The sequence below is a fragment of the Mus pahari genome, chromosome 21 (genome assembly GCF_900095145.1).
Source record: "Mus pahari chromosome 21, PAHARI_EIJ_v1.1, whole genome shotgun sequence".
NCBI lineage: Eukaryota > Metazoa > Chordata > Mammalia > Rodentia > Muridae > Mus > Mus pahari.
The window spans coordinates 88996-104208 of NC_034610.1; the positions used below are offsets into that span (position 1 = coordinate 88996).

At 40.8% G+C, this 15213-nt stretch overlaps 1 protein-coding gene across 6 annotated transcripts in view; it reads left to right on the forward strand.

The window, feature by feature from the left end:
- Positions 1 to 15213, forward strand: part of Scaf8 (SR-related CTD associated factor 8) — a 143968-nt gene that overhangs the window by 74804 nt on the left and 53951 nt on the right. For 4 of the 6 annotated variants that reach the window (XM_029532811.1, XM_021221239.1, XM_029532815.1 and 1 more), the window contains 4 exons: positions 1341 to 1485; positions 2351 to 2419; positions 5199 to 5414; positions 6197 to 8300. In XM_029532811.1, coding sequence (XP_029388671.1) covers positions 1341 to 1485; positions 2351 to 2419; positions 5199 to 5414; positions 6197 to 7647 — 1881 coding nt within the window. In that variant the 3' untranslated portion in view covers positions 7648 to 8300. Of the gene's footprint in view, positions 1 to 1340; positions 1486 to 2350; positions 2420 to 5198; positions 5415 to 6196; positions 8301 to 15213 lie in introns of those variants that run through there. The other 2 variants (XM_029532813.1, XM_029532814.1) reach the window with 1 other exon arrangement.

The following is a 15213-nucleotide window of genomic DNA, read 5'->3' on the forward strand; positions in this document are numbered from 1 at the left end:
TGAGTTCCAGGACAGCCAGGGCTACACAGAGAAACCCTGTCTCGAAAAACCTAAAAAGAACAAAACAAAAAAAAAAATTATTTTAATGGATTTAGTGAATCATTTTGAAAAATCATTATTGTTGGAAGTGGTTTCATCTATACTTAAATGTTTATGTCTTACATACGCTCAGTCATGCACTGCTTTAGGAGCCCCGGTGCTTGGGGAGCATCCATCAGTGGTAAATGTGCAGCTTTTACTGTCATCTAGGGAGATGGGACATGTGAAGAGAGGACTAGGTTCTCTGTGTAGGAAAAAAAGAGCATGTGCTGCTCACAAATATCTGCATAGCTGTGTGCCATCTTAAAATGCTGGCGTAGGGTGCATCCAGCTGATTAGTAGCTCTGTAAATGTGGTGACAAAATTAGCCAATTCTGTGTCTGAGGAAATCAAAGCTGAAGGTCTTAATGGTAGGAGAGTGCTTGACTCATGCCTATAAGGTCAGCTCTCAGAGGAATTCCTCTGTCATTCTGGGTGAAGGGAACCATTGCAGGAGTAGGGTCAGAGAATGACCTGTTAAGATATTCACTATACTGCTTATAGTTAACAGGCTATACCAAATATCACAGAAGAGATGGGCTGAAAATAACTAGCAATCTAGATGAGAGGAGACTGTGACATGGAGAAGATGTAAGGAAAGGGAGGAGAGGTGGCAGGTAGGAGATGACTTAGAGGAGGGTACAGCCCTGGGACTGCCTAGTGTATTGGATTTGGAGTTGTGCAAAAAGGAGACAAAGATACTTGCTCCAAGAAATTACAGGTATGGGAAGTGCTATTTTCCAAGAATAGAAAAAGATTTGAGAAGACTTCTCTTGGGAATAACAGTTGGGAATTCATTTTATGCCATGCATAAGACCTTTGAAGAGCTCTTTAGGAGTGAAGTTGAGATGCTGAGCAGAACAGACAACATCTGAGGGTCAGGAGCAAGGGAAAGCCATGCTGGAGAGATGTTTTGGGTTTTTTGTAGCTCTGATGAATGAAAAATAATTGTGTTAAGACTAGAAAACAAAGTTTTGAGAATTGGGTGCCCTTGGAAAGCTGCTACTACCTTGCTTCCCAGAGCAGCCTGGCAGGCAGGTGCTAATGAAGGCTGAGCGTCGAGCCAGCTGAGTATAGGAGGTTGCTTACAGTCTCTAGGTATGCTACCTATTGACTAACACAGTGTGCAAAAAGTACACAAGAAGAGAAGGACAAATGTAATGACATTTATTACTTCCCGCTTTAAAGGGTGTGTAGAAATCCACATTGTATAGTCATTTTTGGTGGGCACACCGGTTAACAGACATTTTCTATTCACAAAGATTCCTGTAGCACCAGCTGTTCCTGCAGTTAGCTTAGTTCCTCCAGCGTTTCCTGTGTCGATGCCTGTCCCCCCTCCTGGATTCAGCCCTATCCCTCCACCTCCTTTTCTACGAGCAAGTTTTAACCCTTCACAACCACCTCCTGGTAAGGAGTTTATATCTTAATCTTTTAACTGTGTAGTGAATGTTGTGAGTATTGTGAATGTTGGCTTTGCGGCCTCAGTGCCATATAGTGGTTTGCAGACTTCAGCACAGGACGGAACCAACCTTAGTGTCTGTTCTCCAGGCTCTCGATCTCTTGGTTCACACCTTTCAGCCTCCTTATTTAACTTAATAGTGACACTATTAAAAACTGCAAAGCAGCAGGTTTATAATTTGGTCATGTGGTCAGTAGGATCTTAAAAATGTCATTAAATTTTAAGATTTATTCAAGAATTTAATAGAATTTAACATATAATCTAAAATGAACAAATATGTTAACCTAGTGGTAAATAACACAGTATGTTAAAGAAATAAAATGACTGGGAGGTGGATAGCATTGTGTTACCTACTGTAACCAGGAGGGTTAGCACTCGCCCCTTGATCAGCATTCCTAATGATAGCTTGATTCCCTAGCTTGTGATGAGTATCAGTGGCACAGAGCTTTTCACAGGATGTTAATGACTGAATAAATAGAATGTTATGATCAGGATCACTGCTTTATCTGCCTTATGGGAATCAAGTAAAGTATGTATAGACATCATTTTAATTGGAAAATAATGCACGGATCCATCAGCATGGTAATAGAGGCCATTTTAAAACTAAAGTTTTGTTGGTCTAGTGTAGCACTGAGGTCTCCATTCCTCAGGAACTTGAAGTGGAATGACCTAGTCCGTGGGTTCCATAACAGCTGGGCAGCAGAGTGAAAACCCCACCCGAGAACAGTAAGGCAGTGTGGATGTTCATTTAGAACTTTTGAAACCTTTGATTTAAAACCAGTAATTTTCTTTGGTCTTTTTTCTCCCATGTAGGTTTTATGCCACCTCCAGTTCCCCCACCTGTGGTACCTCCCCCTGCAATCCCACCCGTAGTACCAACATGTGAGTTTTTGATTTACAAAGTGATTTACAAAGTCTGTTTTACCTTAGGGAGTCTTGTATGTTTGTGCTCATTCCTATAGAATACTAGTTTTTCAACGAACACGTGTTCAATGATTTCTGAACATTGACAGCATCTCGCAGTTCTTACTCATATATTCTCGATTGTCTCAAATTGTCATTCCATAATCTACTTCCTTTAGTCAAGACCCAGAGAAGTCATCGTTGTCATTGTGATTTTGCTTTCTTATGTTTACTGTAAATGTCTTCCTCTAGAGCTCTGCTGCTCAGCTGCTTTCTAGATACAAGACTGCTGTAAGGTAGAAGTTAGTGCCAAGGACTTGTTTGTTTATATCATAGATCACCTTTTTCCCACAAGGACACAGCAACATGTCCTAGACTTGCATCATATCTTACTAGTGTCTTACTGTTCATTTTGAATAAACAGATACTTTTTAACAAAACCAAGCAGAAAGTACAGAAATTATTTGTGTGCCTCTGTCCTGGCTCGTGCCAGAACATCATCTCCACTTATTACCATCCCCACTAGAGTGGACCTAAGTAGAAGAGATTAAATATATCTATACCTTAGGTATAATTCTGATACATAATTTATATTATGGTTTGCTTACACTTGGAATTTTCTAACTTATTTAACAATGTTAAGATAGAGGATATCCAGGTATTGCAGTGAAGCCATTGAAATGTTTGCCTATTAAGTTTTTAATGTTTGTATTTGTTGATTATTGTTAGTTAAATCCATTTATCATTATTAATTGCAAATTAGTTATCTTTCTAAGTAGTACTTTCTTCTGCATTCCTTTCTTAGGATTTTAATTTTGATGTAGTGAAAACTTGCCAGGTGATGGTGATTAGTCTCCTTGCCCTGTAGTGCACAGGAAGGTCAAGATAGATACTAAACAAACCTTTCGCTAGCTTCCAGAATGCACAGTTCGGAGTGTGGGACTACAGTAACAGCAGGTGTCTGAAGGGCAGGAAAGGTTCTGTTATTTTCTTCCTTGAGCCCCACGGCCCTTTGTGTTTTCATGTTTTATCTGTGTACTAATGGACCAACACATTACTTCCTATCAGTTGCCTTCTCTGTTCTGTGTTGAGATGCTTTTCCCTTGCCTGTGCTGCTTCTCTGTGCCTTGCACTTAGTCACCCTTGCTTCTGAGAGGGTCCTGGGTCTTTCAGCCTGATTGTCCCCAAGTCATACTGTGTCTCACTGTAGTCTGACCTAGACACTTCTAATGCCAAAGGACATTAACAGACCACAGTCAGGTTACCTGATTCTTTGCTCTGAGGGTTTTATTGGGTGGAAAGCTTTTCAGTGGAAAAAGCTGGGGATTATGTATTTTGAACAGAGAAAGTATAAATGTGCACGATGAAACATAGCTTCAAGTCTACGTTTCCAGAGTGTTTTACTTAGCTCCTTTTTTATATTTCTCTCTGTTGTCACACTGAAATTAATATTTACCTCCTCCCCTTACTGTGAGTCATAGGCCCTGGGAGTAATAAAACGGATGGTACTGCCCTCCAGACTTGTGGAGAAACTAGGGTCTCTGCTGCTTTCTTGGCCTCCAGAGCGCATATGTTGCTATTCTAATCAGAAAGATTACAAAATGGATATTTATAGACATTTAAGTATCTTAAATTTCTATTTCCTGTTTCCTGTGACTAAGCACAGGGTTTCTGAGCAAGCATTTGGTTATTTTGGACAATCCTGCTTTAAAAATTAGATTCCAAAAGACCTTTTATGAGGGTACATATAATAAATAGAGATGTCTATTATTTTCTTAAAAATCTAAAGCCATTTCCATTATGTTTTAAAATGTTTTCCTCATCATTTAGGTAACTTTCAATTCTTCTGAAAATTTCAGTCTTCAGAAGTTGATTTTTAATGATTTTTAATTCTCTAGCCAAAGAGCCCTGTCTCTAATAACTATAGCAAGGAATTATGCTGCAATTCTTGTCTCACTTGATTCCCATAGTCTCTGTTCCAGTGTTACTTCTCTGGAGTGCACTGACCATTTATCCAGATATTTCTGAGGTGAATAGGATGGGGACTCTGTTGCTTAAAGTGTCCAAGGATGACCCAGCAGTTCTCTATATGACTCCCACTGAATTAGACCTTCTGTGTTAGATCCCTGTTGTTCTGCCTTTTAGTATATAGGTTACATGTACATGGAAAGAGGTATATATATATATATATATATATATATATATATATATAATTTGTTTGTTTTTACCAAGTGCTTAGGAATAGAGTGTTTATAGCTTTATATTTAAAGTTCATCTTGCCTAATTAACCTTCACTTAAAGAAAGTAATGTGAATATAAAGATACCCCATCCATACACACACACACACACACACACACACACACACACACACACACACACACGTTGTAATTTCAAGAAAATTGGCCAGAAACGTTCATTCTGATATCTACATGTCTGTCTGCTAATCATTTCTGTGTATTTAGTATTCACTTAGCTGACATTCTTAGAAAATTAGTGTTTCAAGGATAGTCTTCACCAGTGATTCCTCCTGTTCCAGACTCTTGGTGAAAATATTTTATAAAATTGTTTTCTTATTCTAGAAGAGTAAAGCCTTGTACATATTGCTGAGCTGCCTCATTATGACTAGTCATTTTAAGCATTGGTTATTACCGTGTGCTTAGTAATGCAGAGATGACACTAAGTAAACATTTGACTTACCAGAAAACTTAGCTTACAAATTGATTAAGTGTGAAATAAATTTTTGTCTTATTTAAACAGCTTTAGTGCAACCACCATTGTCCATGACCCCTGAAGCTGTGAAAGATGTTGGATTTGGCAGCCTGGTTTTACCAGGTGGTTCTGTTGCTGGCAGTCTTGCTCCTTCAGCTTTACCAGCTGGAAATGTTTTTAATCCTCCCACTAAAGCAGAGCCTGAAGAAAAAGTACCTCACCTTACAGAGCACCAGATTCCTTCTGGTGAGAACACCAGACCAGGTAAAAACAAAAGCCGTGACCAAAACCTTAGACATGAAATTAACTTCATAATTATTTTTCTAAAGATTAGTACTAAACTTTAGAGTGGTATGCATGTAAAAGCCAGGGAGTTTATTTTGTTTAGGGGGACAGTGATCCCTCTGTTCTCTCCATGCCCTGCAATATTATTTTCAGAAGAGCCATTCTAAAGGCTTGGAAACAGCTCAATGGTAGGTGTTTGCCAGCATGCACATGGTCTATTTTTAATGTCCAGTGCTGTTAAGACAATTTACAAATGGCATAATACTGATTTTTTTGTTTGTTTGTTTGTTTGTTTGATACCTTTTCATTAAAACCCAGCACTCACCATTTGGAGGCATATGGTGCTGCTCTCGGGTGTTGTCAGCATAAGATTACATAAAGTGTTTATTTAGAGGAAGGTAAGAGGTGAAAGCCCGTGCCAAGCACTGTACCAGAGTATCGTCTAGCTAGAAATGGTATACGAAAACATTAAGCAAATTTTTTAATGGCCCCACTATTTGATATCTTAATGGTTGAGAATCACACACAAATAAACCTGACATGTTTGTTCCGAGTATTTTAGTCTACAGCTCCACTGAGATTTTAATATGTGTTTCACTCTCTGTGCTCTGAGGTGTGGTGGTCATCCTGTATCTGGTAAAGCCTGATTGTTTGAGTAGGGGAGCTAAAGTTCACTAGCATAATTATAGCACTAATAATTTCTTTGCTTTTCACAATAGAGTAACTGTTACTTTAGATGGTTTATTCTCTTTCTATTTTAGTGATTCCAAGTGATATTCCAAGTAGTGCTGCAATGTTAGCACAGCCGCCTGGGGCCTCAAGCACCTCTGGGATCCTGTGCGTGCAGAGACCAAATGTATCAAGTAATTCTGAAATTCTGGGGGTTCGTCCAGCTAATGTTTCCAACAGTGCTGCGATTATGGGAGCCCAGCCACCAAATATTTTAAATAACTCTGGAATTTTGGGCATACAGCCACCAAATGTGTCCAGTGGCTCTGGACTTCTTGGGGTACTGCCTCCAAACTTGCCTAACAACTCTGGACTTGTAGGACTACAGCCACCAAATGTTACAAGTCCTGCTGGACTTTTGGGAACACAGCCACCAATTGGACCTCAAAACTTACCACCTTTAACCATCCCTGCTCAAAGGATGCCTGCGTTGCCAATGTTAGACATTCGTCCAGGACTGATAGCACAGGCTCCCGGGCCAAGATTCCCTTTACTACAGCCTGGAATTCCACCACAACGGGGTATCCCTCCCCCATCAGTACTTGATGCAGCTCTTCATCCTCCACCCCGCGGACCTTTTCCTCCAGGAGATCTTTTCAGTCAGCCAGAAAGACCTTTTCTGGCTCCCGGAAGACCAAGTATAGACAATGTTCCCAACCCAGATAAAAGAGTACCACTTGGGAATGACAATATTCAGCAGGAAGGGGATAGAGATTACCGCTTTCCTCCTATAGAAACTAGGGAGGGCATTACCAGACCTCCTCAGGTGGATGTTAGGGACGTGGTTGGGCGACCTATAGATCCCAGAGAAGGCCCTGGAAGGCCTCCATTAGATGCTAGGGATCATTTTGGAAGACCTCCTGTGGACATGAGGGAGAATCTTGTGAGGCCAAGTCTAGACCACCTTGGTCGAAGAGACCACTTTGGCTTTCCCCCAGAGAAGCCTTGGGGGCCTAGAGATTTTGATGAGAGAGAGCATCGAGTTCTGCCTGTCTTTGGTGGTCCAAAAGGCTTACATGAAGAAAGAGGTAGATTTCGGGCTGGAAATTACCGATTTGATCCTAGAAGTGGTCCTTGGAACAGAGGATTTGGTCAAGAAGTTCACAGAGATTTTGATGACCGCAGAAGACCCTGGGAGAGGCAGAGGGATAGGGATGACAGAGATTTTGATTTCTGCAGAGAAATTAATGGAAATCGTCTTGGACGAGATAGGATTCAAAACACCTGGGTTCCCCCTCCTCATGCTCGGGTTTTTGATTATTTCGAAGGGGCCACTTCTCAACGGAAAGGTGATAATGTGCCTCAAGTTAATGGTGAAAATACAGAGAGACATGCTCAGCCACCGCCTTTACCAGTACAGAAGGACCCTGAACTCTATGAGAAACTGGCGTCTTCAGGTGACGTAGACAAGGAGGAGAGCGGCACAGTTGCTGGTGTAGAGAGTGAAGCGGTGGTAGAAAGCACAGAGACTGAGGGGACATAACATCACTCAGTAGGTAAAAGAAACCTTTTGTACAGTTGTCATCTCTGTAAGAGGTTAATGGCTGACTGCACCACACTTGTTCACGTTTATCTACCAGAACTAAGTTAATCTGATGTTCATGTTCACCTTTCTCTTAAAATAATTGTACAACTGACTTGTATAGACATTGTTCTTAATATGAACATGGTAGGTAAACTTTTTTTTTTAAATTTTTCTGATAAAGTATAAATGTTGCCCCAGATTCTTTTAAAGTCAAGGAGATGCTAACAGCTTGTCGGAGACTTCCTATGGAAGACAGGGTTTTAGACACTGTCATTGGGTTGGGTATGGCAGTGACATATTTCAGAGCAGCAAAGTGTGGCACATCTCCATAACTCTAGGCTGCTGCAGGATTTTAAGGAGACAGACAAAGCTATGACATTTTATGCAAGGACTGGCTCTAGATTCTTGAGGAGCATAATACAGAGATTTTAAAAAGTGATTTTGTAAAAATCTCCACTATGGTCTCTGTTACTCCAAAGTAAGTGTGTGCGATTTGTTCCTCATACTGCAGTAAGTAAAAAGAAGAAAGCAAGCAACACAAACATTCAAAGACGTTTCAATGTTGGGTGAATTTTGTTTTTAGATGCCAATAAAACTTACTTGTTTGATAACAGTGTTCTAGGAATTGTATTTTTTTAACCTACAAATTCTTAAAACCGAACTGTTAGTAGTATGTAATTAGCTGTTGAAGTTTCTCATTACCCTTTAACAACAATGAATAGTTGTGTGCTGAGAAAAGCCTGTATTTGATATAAAAACCATGCAGTCTGAACAATATGTATGCAATATCTATGTATATTTATTGTGTAAGCCATGTAGTTTTTCTTTCTCTGTCTGTCTGTCTCTGCTCATACAGAGAAAAATTCTTTAAAGCTTAATAGAAAATTGGGAACACTGGGTAAATTAACATTCCTCATGGTTATAGCATGTTTTTTAATCTTGATAAGTGTGAAGTAAGAAATTAGAAGTATATTGGCTGAGAGACAGTTCTTTGGTGCTTTAATATGGCAAAATACAGAGCCAGATGAGGCACATAGTCAGATTTCACATTAAGTGATGACAATTTCTCACAGTGTCAGCTGTTCTTGTAGATGAGACTGTCATTAAGGGTTCATGTGCATGCCATCAGTTTCTTAATTGCACAGAATGTATATTGGCATTGATGGCCTAAGCGATTCTAGATGCCAGGAATAAACCACCCATCGTGGGTTTTGTAGTCTCTGAGTAACACTGTTTAGACAAGGCTCTAAGGTAAAGGAGGAAAAATGTTTGGGATTGGCTTCCTAATGCTTTTGCTCTTAAGTTTCACTTCTTTGCTGTTTTCACATTCTGCATATACATGATAAAAGGCCATCAGTAGTTTGTAGTTTCCAGGAGAGCTTTCCCATGATTCTGTGAGCACTCAGTTCCTTTCCTTTGCATTTTCACCCATGCATTCTTTGCTCTGTCTAGAATCTCTAAGCTGTGACAGAGTGCACGAGGCATTTAAAGTGAGACTTGTTTGTGTGCTCCTCCGGTGATGCTCTAGACAGCTATGAGAAAATTTGTCGCCAAAAGAAACAGTCTTTTTCACATAGCCTGAATCTGTGAATTCAGACAGTAGGGCATAATCTGTTTGCTTGACTGGGGAAGGCAGGTAAGAGGAGAAGTGCTTGAATATTTACTTCTAGAGCAGCTCAGCTAAGAGTTTGATTTGATGCCAGGTCTTTCCCTTAGGATAAAACGTCAAAATTACAACCTTGGGGCAAAATAAATATTCAGGGAAGACTGGCTTTGACCTTTAGGAAATGGTACTGAATACAGTTCCTCACAATTACTTTAGTTCCATTTTTCTCTGATCAGAATTAATGGACATTTAGTCAAGTTAAGTAGCAATATAAACAAACGTACTTGTTAGTGATCTGTTCTTGATTCTAAGCTTGTGGCCTTCCCGTGGGAACTTGAGAAGGGTTGCACTTGCACTAGTGTGAAGGTTCTAGAAAGTGCAAGTTAACCCCGCAGTTGGCAGAACCTTGTCACCTTGTGCATGTTTGGGGACACTTAGTTTGTCATTATAACAGTAAGGAAGGACTTGCTCAGCCTCGGTCGTAACCATTCCAGACTAGTCTGGCTTAAGATCTGCGGCAGTGCGTACGCCTGCTGCCAACTGGAACTACGTGTGAGGAGCAGCCCAGCCACTGGGTGCACTGCTTTGTGGTTTTCGGGCAGTACTGTATGGGACACTGAATCACACAGTGGGGATCATCAAGACCTAGGCCAGTTTTATGCTGGGCGTTCTCCCACTGAGCTACACCCTTCAGCCCTATGTGGTTTCAGTGTGTGCCGCGGCAGTGATGCCACACTCTGCAGTGTAGCTGACTGAACTGCTTAACTGTACAAATTTCATGAAGCGTGGTCTCTGTTCTTAACATTAGTGTATGTGCTGCAGTTGGTAATTTCTCCCGTGCCTGGAAACATGCAACAAAGCCTTATTGATATTCAGTGCTCCTAGATAGGAGGAGGTACTAATCAGAAGGTAATGGAAGGCCCAAGTAGTGTGAGTGGCCCATTCAGAACGCAAGGGAATTTCACTAACACTTTGTTCTTATCAGAGCACTTCCTCTCATCTGGGAATTCTTTATTAAATTTTCCATCTTCACTCGTGATAAATTATACTTTATAAATCAGATATCTAGGATTGTTTGAGACTGGGAGCAGTGTTTTTAAAGGTTACTTTTAAAAATACTTTTTAATTAATTTTTTAATATACTGCTCACTGCCCCCCTCTGGGTCATCCCCTCCCACAATCCTTATCCCTTCCCTACTCCCCTTCTCCTTTGAGTGGGTGGGACACTACCCCACCCCACCCCCAGACTCCCCCCACCCGGGCACTTCAGGTTGCTGCAAGATTAAGTGCTTCCTCTTCCACAGAGCCAGACAAGGCAGCCCAGCTAGAAGAACATATCCCAGGAACAGTCAACAGCTTTTGGGACAGCCCCTGATCCAGTGGTTCAAGGGCCTACGTGAAGATCAAGCTATACGCCTGAGGCCTAGGTCCAGTCTGTGTGGGTTCTTTGATTGGTGGTTGAGTCTCTGATCACCCCAAGGGTTCAGATTAGTTGACTCTGTTGGTCTTCCTGTAGAGTTCTATCTCCCTAGGGGCCTGCAATCCTTCCTCCTATTCTTCCATAAGAATCCCCAAGCTCCATCCAGTGTTTGGCTGTGGGTGTCTGCATCTGTCTGGGTAGAGCCTCTCAGAGGATTACATGCTCCTGTCTACAATCATAACAGTATCAATAGTGTCAGGGTGCTTGTCCATGGGATGGGTCTCAAGTCGAGTTCGTTATTGGTTGGCTATTCCCTCAGTCTCTGCTCCATCCCCCGTGCCGTGCCTGCATTTGTTACAGACAGTATAAATTTGGGGTTGAAAGTTTTGTGGGTGGGTTGGTGTTTCTACCACTCCCCTGGGGTTCTTGCCTGGCCACAGGAGGCAGCCTCTTGAGGCTCCATATCCCCAGTGCTGTGAGTCACTGCCAAGGACACCCCCATTGATTCTTGGGCACCTCCTCTATCCCAGGCCCCTGTGTCTTCCTGGAACCCCTCCCCCATCAGTTGCAGATCTCCATTAATTCTCATGGCCATTCAGCAATCCCCCTGCCCCTCCACCCCAACACTCCCCTCCCATCTCCTCTTCCACCCAGTTCCCTCCCTCCATCTGCCTCTTAAGACTATTCCCCCTTCCAAGTGAGACTTGAGCATCCTTGCTGGTGCCCTCCTTCCTCTCCAGCCTCCTTGGGTCTGTGGAGTGTAGCATGGCTATCCTGTATTTTATGGCTAATATCCACTTTATAAGTGAATACATATATATGGTGCATGTCCTTTTGGGACTGGATTACCCCACACACGATGATATTCTCAAGATCCATCCATCTCATGATGTCTTTGCTTTTCATAAATAAATAGTATTCCGTTGTATAAATGTACTAAAAAAAATACTTCTTAAAAATAGTGAATTTTGTTTGATAAAATGCTATTAATTGCAAGCAATACTACTCAGAAATGGAAATGTTTCCAGTAAAACATAACAATGGCTGTAAAATAATTCCTAACTTAGAACAGAATCAAAGAAAAGGGGGACATACAAAAAAGGGGGACATAAAAAGTAGACAGTTGACAGTTAATGAACACGTGTGAATTACTATAGTAAGCGAATTGAATGCATTTCTCGCCTATCTATTCTAGCACCCGTCCACTCTGAGCACATGATTTCAAGGATATTATATTTTCCTCACTGTGTATTCAGATGGGTATGCATGACCTTTGAACCAAGAATATTTTATATTCAATTAAAATATTTTTGCTGTACCTTATGTGCCTTTATATTAGTAGTAAGACATTATTTACTAGCTGCTATGTTAGTAATATATTTCAGCACCTCTTAGATTTCTCCCTTTGTACACAAGTATTGTGCTTACATGCTGCATAAAGAGAACACGTATTTGATTCATTTTTAAGGCAGGCAGATAAAACTGAATTCTGAAAGAAGTAAACTCCTAAATCCAACCAAAGTCGCATAAAATATTCTAGTTTCATAGAATTATCTATAGTGGTATAGAACAATACATTTTGCCAGTTGATGCTGGAGGGTAACTAAAATGTAGAGAAGTCATCATAGTTTAAGTTCATACTTTAAAAGTGAACCATTGCACCAAGAAAGGCCTGGAAACAGAACCATGAAATGAACTATAGGAAACATTTTCTTTACTTACACAGGCTTTATAGACTAGTTCAAGTTTTTACTTTATCTTGACAGATTATAATTGTTAAATTGGTCAGGAACTGGCCTCAGTGTCATTTATAGGACTACATAGATGGGCTGTACATGAGGAACTAACAAGTCAGTGGTTTCTCTGGGCTCCTTGCTTAGAATAACCTCCACTTACCCTTCTTTATTCTAAAGATTGTCAAAGATGAATAACAAAGACCATGAGGCTCCTTTCCTTCCCCTCCCTCTCTCCTTCTCAGCCAGTCTCTTTCTGCTTTTATATCAAAGGGGGAAGAAGGTATAATTGTATAAAATGCTAGATGCTTTAGGCCGTAAACTGAGACTACAGTTGCTCATGGCCAGATGTGTGGTTTAATGGGTATCCCCATCGTCCCCTGAGGCAGTCTATAGGGGATTGGTACTGGGACTTTCCCCCAGGTACCGGAATCTACAGGTGTTCAGTCTTCTATCCTTTTGTGTACATTAAGTCATCTTGAGGTTACTTTTAATGCCTAGACCAATGCGATCACAGTGCTGTTGAGTACTGCACTCTGTTGTTAAGGGAATAGGGTCTGTCTGTTCAGTGGGAGCCTTGCTTTTTTTTTTTTTTTTTTTTTTCCCAAATACTTTCATCTGAAATTGCTGGAATCCACCAGAGTGGGATTTCTGAACTCAGGGAACTTGAGTGCAAATGCAGGAGACTTGAGTCTCCTGCGCTCTCTGCTGCTATTGTGATGGGTTTTGCCTTTCCTGGCAATCCTGGCTATAGTGGAGCAGGCCAACTGAAAACTGGCTTTCACTGAAGGTAGGTTGCTTTCTGTGTCCTGATCTTTAGGCTGCTTCCAGCATTCTAATACTTGTGGAATGTCATAGAACACAGGCTGCGCAGGAGTCTGAAGCAGTAAGATCTTGAGTTCAACCGGAGTCACATAGCTAGTCCATGCCTTTAAAACAACAGCCACAACAAAAACAGATAATAAGCACTATTTAAGTTTTCTGCTTTGTGAATGATAAGTTGAAGAAAAGGTCTATGGGAACAAAACCCAGCAATATTGGAATACATTTTGACATAATGCATTTAAAATAATAATTTAAAATTAGTGCTCTTTAGTTTTAAAAACTGGTCTTAACAGTTGCTAGAATGTCTTTGGGCAAGTTAAGGAACCTCTAGTCCTTAACTTCTTCACAGCTAAACAGTCTTCATCATTTGAAGAAACCTGTAGCACTCAGGGCCTGTGCTGTGTTGGGAAGCTGAGTAACTGCATTGTGGGTGTGATGCAATCCTATGGCCACCCTGGGACGTAGTCTTTGTTGTATCTGTTTTGCTTAAGAGAAACTTAGCTCACTTAGATGTCATTGGCTTCCTTACGTCTCATAATACAATTTTGAGCAAAGATTGAAAGCCTGTTAGCAGATTTAGGAATGAGTGTATGCCACTTCGACAAATGCCAAGCTATTTAGGATTTTCAGTTGCTCTAGCCACTGAAGTTCCCCTTTTGTGGTCGCACGTGTACATTGCTATTCCTCCTTTTACAATATGTAAGAACTCACTCTATGTACTTGATGGTTATTAAGTGACGTGCTTTCAGCTGATCTGAAGGCAGGCTTACACTGCACCAATGCTAAATAAGGTTTCACTTACAAAACACTTGGCTTGCAGATAAAATGTGAAAGCTCTCTTTCATTTTCCTTTCTCCTTGTGGATGCTTTGTAACTAGGAAGGACTTATGCAGATATGCATTGAGGATGTGAGTTCCACAACTTCCAAAACTCAGCATTTTAGTTATTGTGTGTATAATCAGGATTTAGTTTTCTTATATAAAACCATGGTCCACTGATCTTAGATTAAGCAAAGTGGTTGTGGTTCTGAATGTATAGTATATATATTTAGAAGTACTAATGCTTACCTGCTGCTTGAATTCACACAGTTTAGACAGTAGCCTTTGTGCTTTGCAGGGATGGTTAATTTGCAGTTATTTTACCTTACTAAAATACATAACTGGATTCCTCGAGTAATCAAGTTAACAAGCCAGTCTCGTACGAACTTGGTCTACATCATGTCCTGACAACAGTTTCCAGAGTCATCAAGTCAGTGACGAAATATTGGCTGTGTTAACTGCCTAGTCCTCCCCTCAGAAGATATGCTCGTGTCATTTGTTAGGTAAACTTTGTTTCTGCTAATCTTAGCAAATCCAGTTATTTTTATGATTATTACATGAAATAAATGTTACTTTGGTATGCTTTGATAATGGGGCATTTCCTATGTCACTGAAGGACAGTTCTTAATGTAGCTGTGGTAATAGTAAAATCTGACTTGTCCTTTCCAGTATTGAAGGCTAGTTCATCCATGTGCTGTGTAAGCTAGACCTGCCGCTCTGTGGCTTGAATGTGGCTTTGAGCCTTTTGGAAAGGAGTAGTAGTGTCGCCGTCATCACTGAGGACTTGAGAGGGGTGCTAATGCTTCACTGGAGCCTCTTGTGGATCTGGTACTCTCACAGTTGCTAGCCCCAATAGTCTGTGACTGTAAGTTTTGTCATTACAGGCAGAGAAGGGCTTGGAGAAAAAAAAGACAGTTTTAGTTTTAATCCCTGTGTGGTGAGCATTGTACACAGTTTATCTACAGACAGGGTTCCACAGTTCAGATAGCTCTGTTCCTCTTAAAGGAGACAGTGCCCTTACAGTTTGCGTGTGTAACCTCTCCCACTCTGGCCTCACCTCAGAACTGTGCTTTTGAAATGTGCATGCTAATAAGTGGACCATGTTGATTAACTTATTAACCC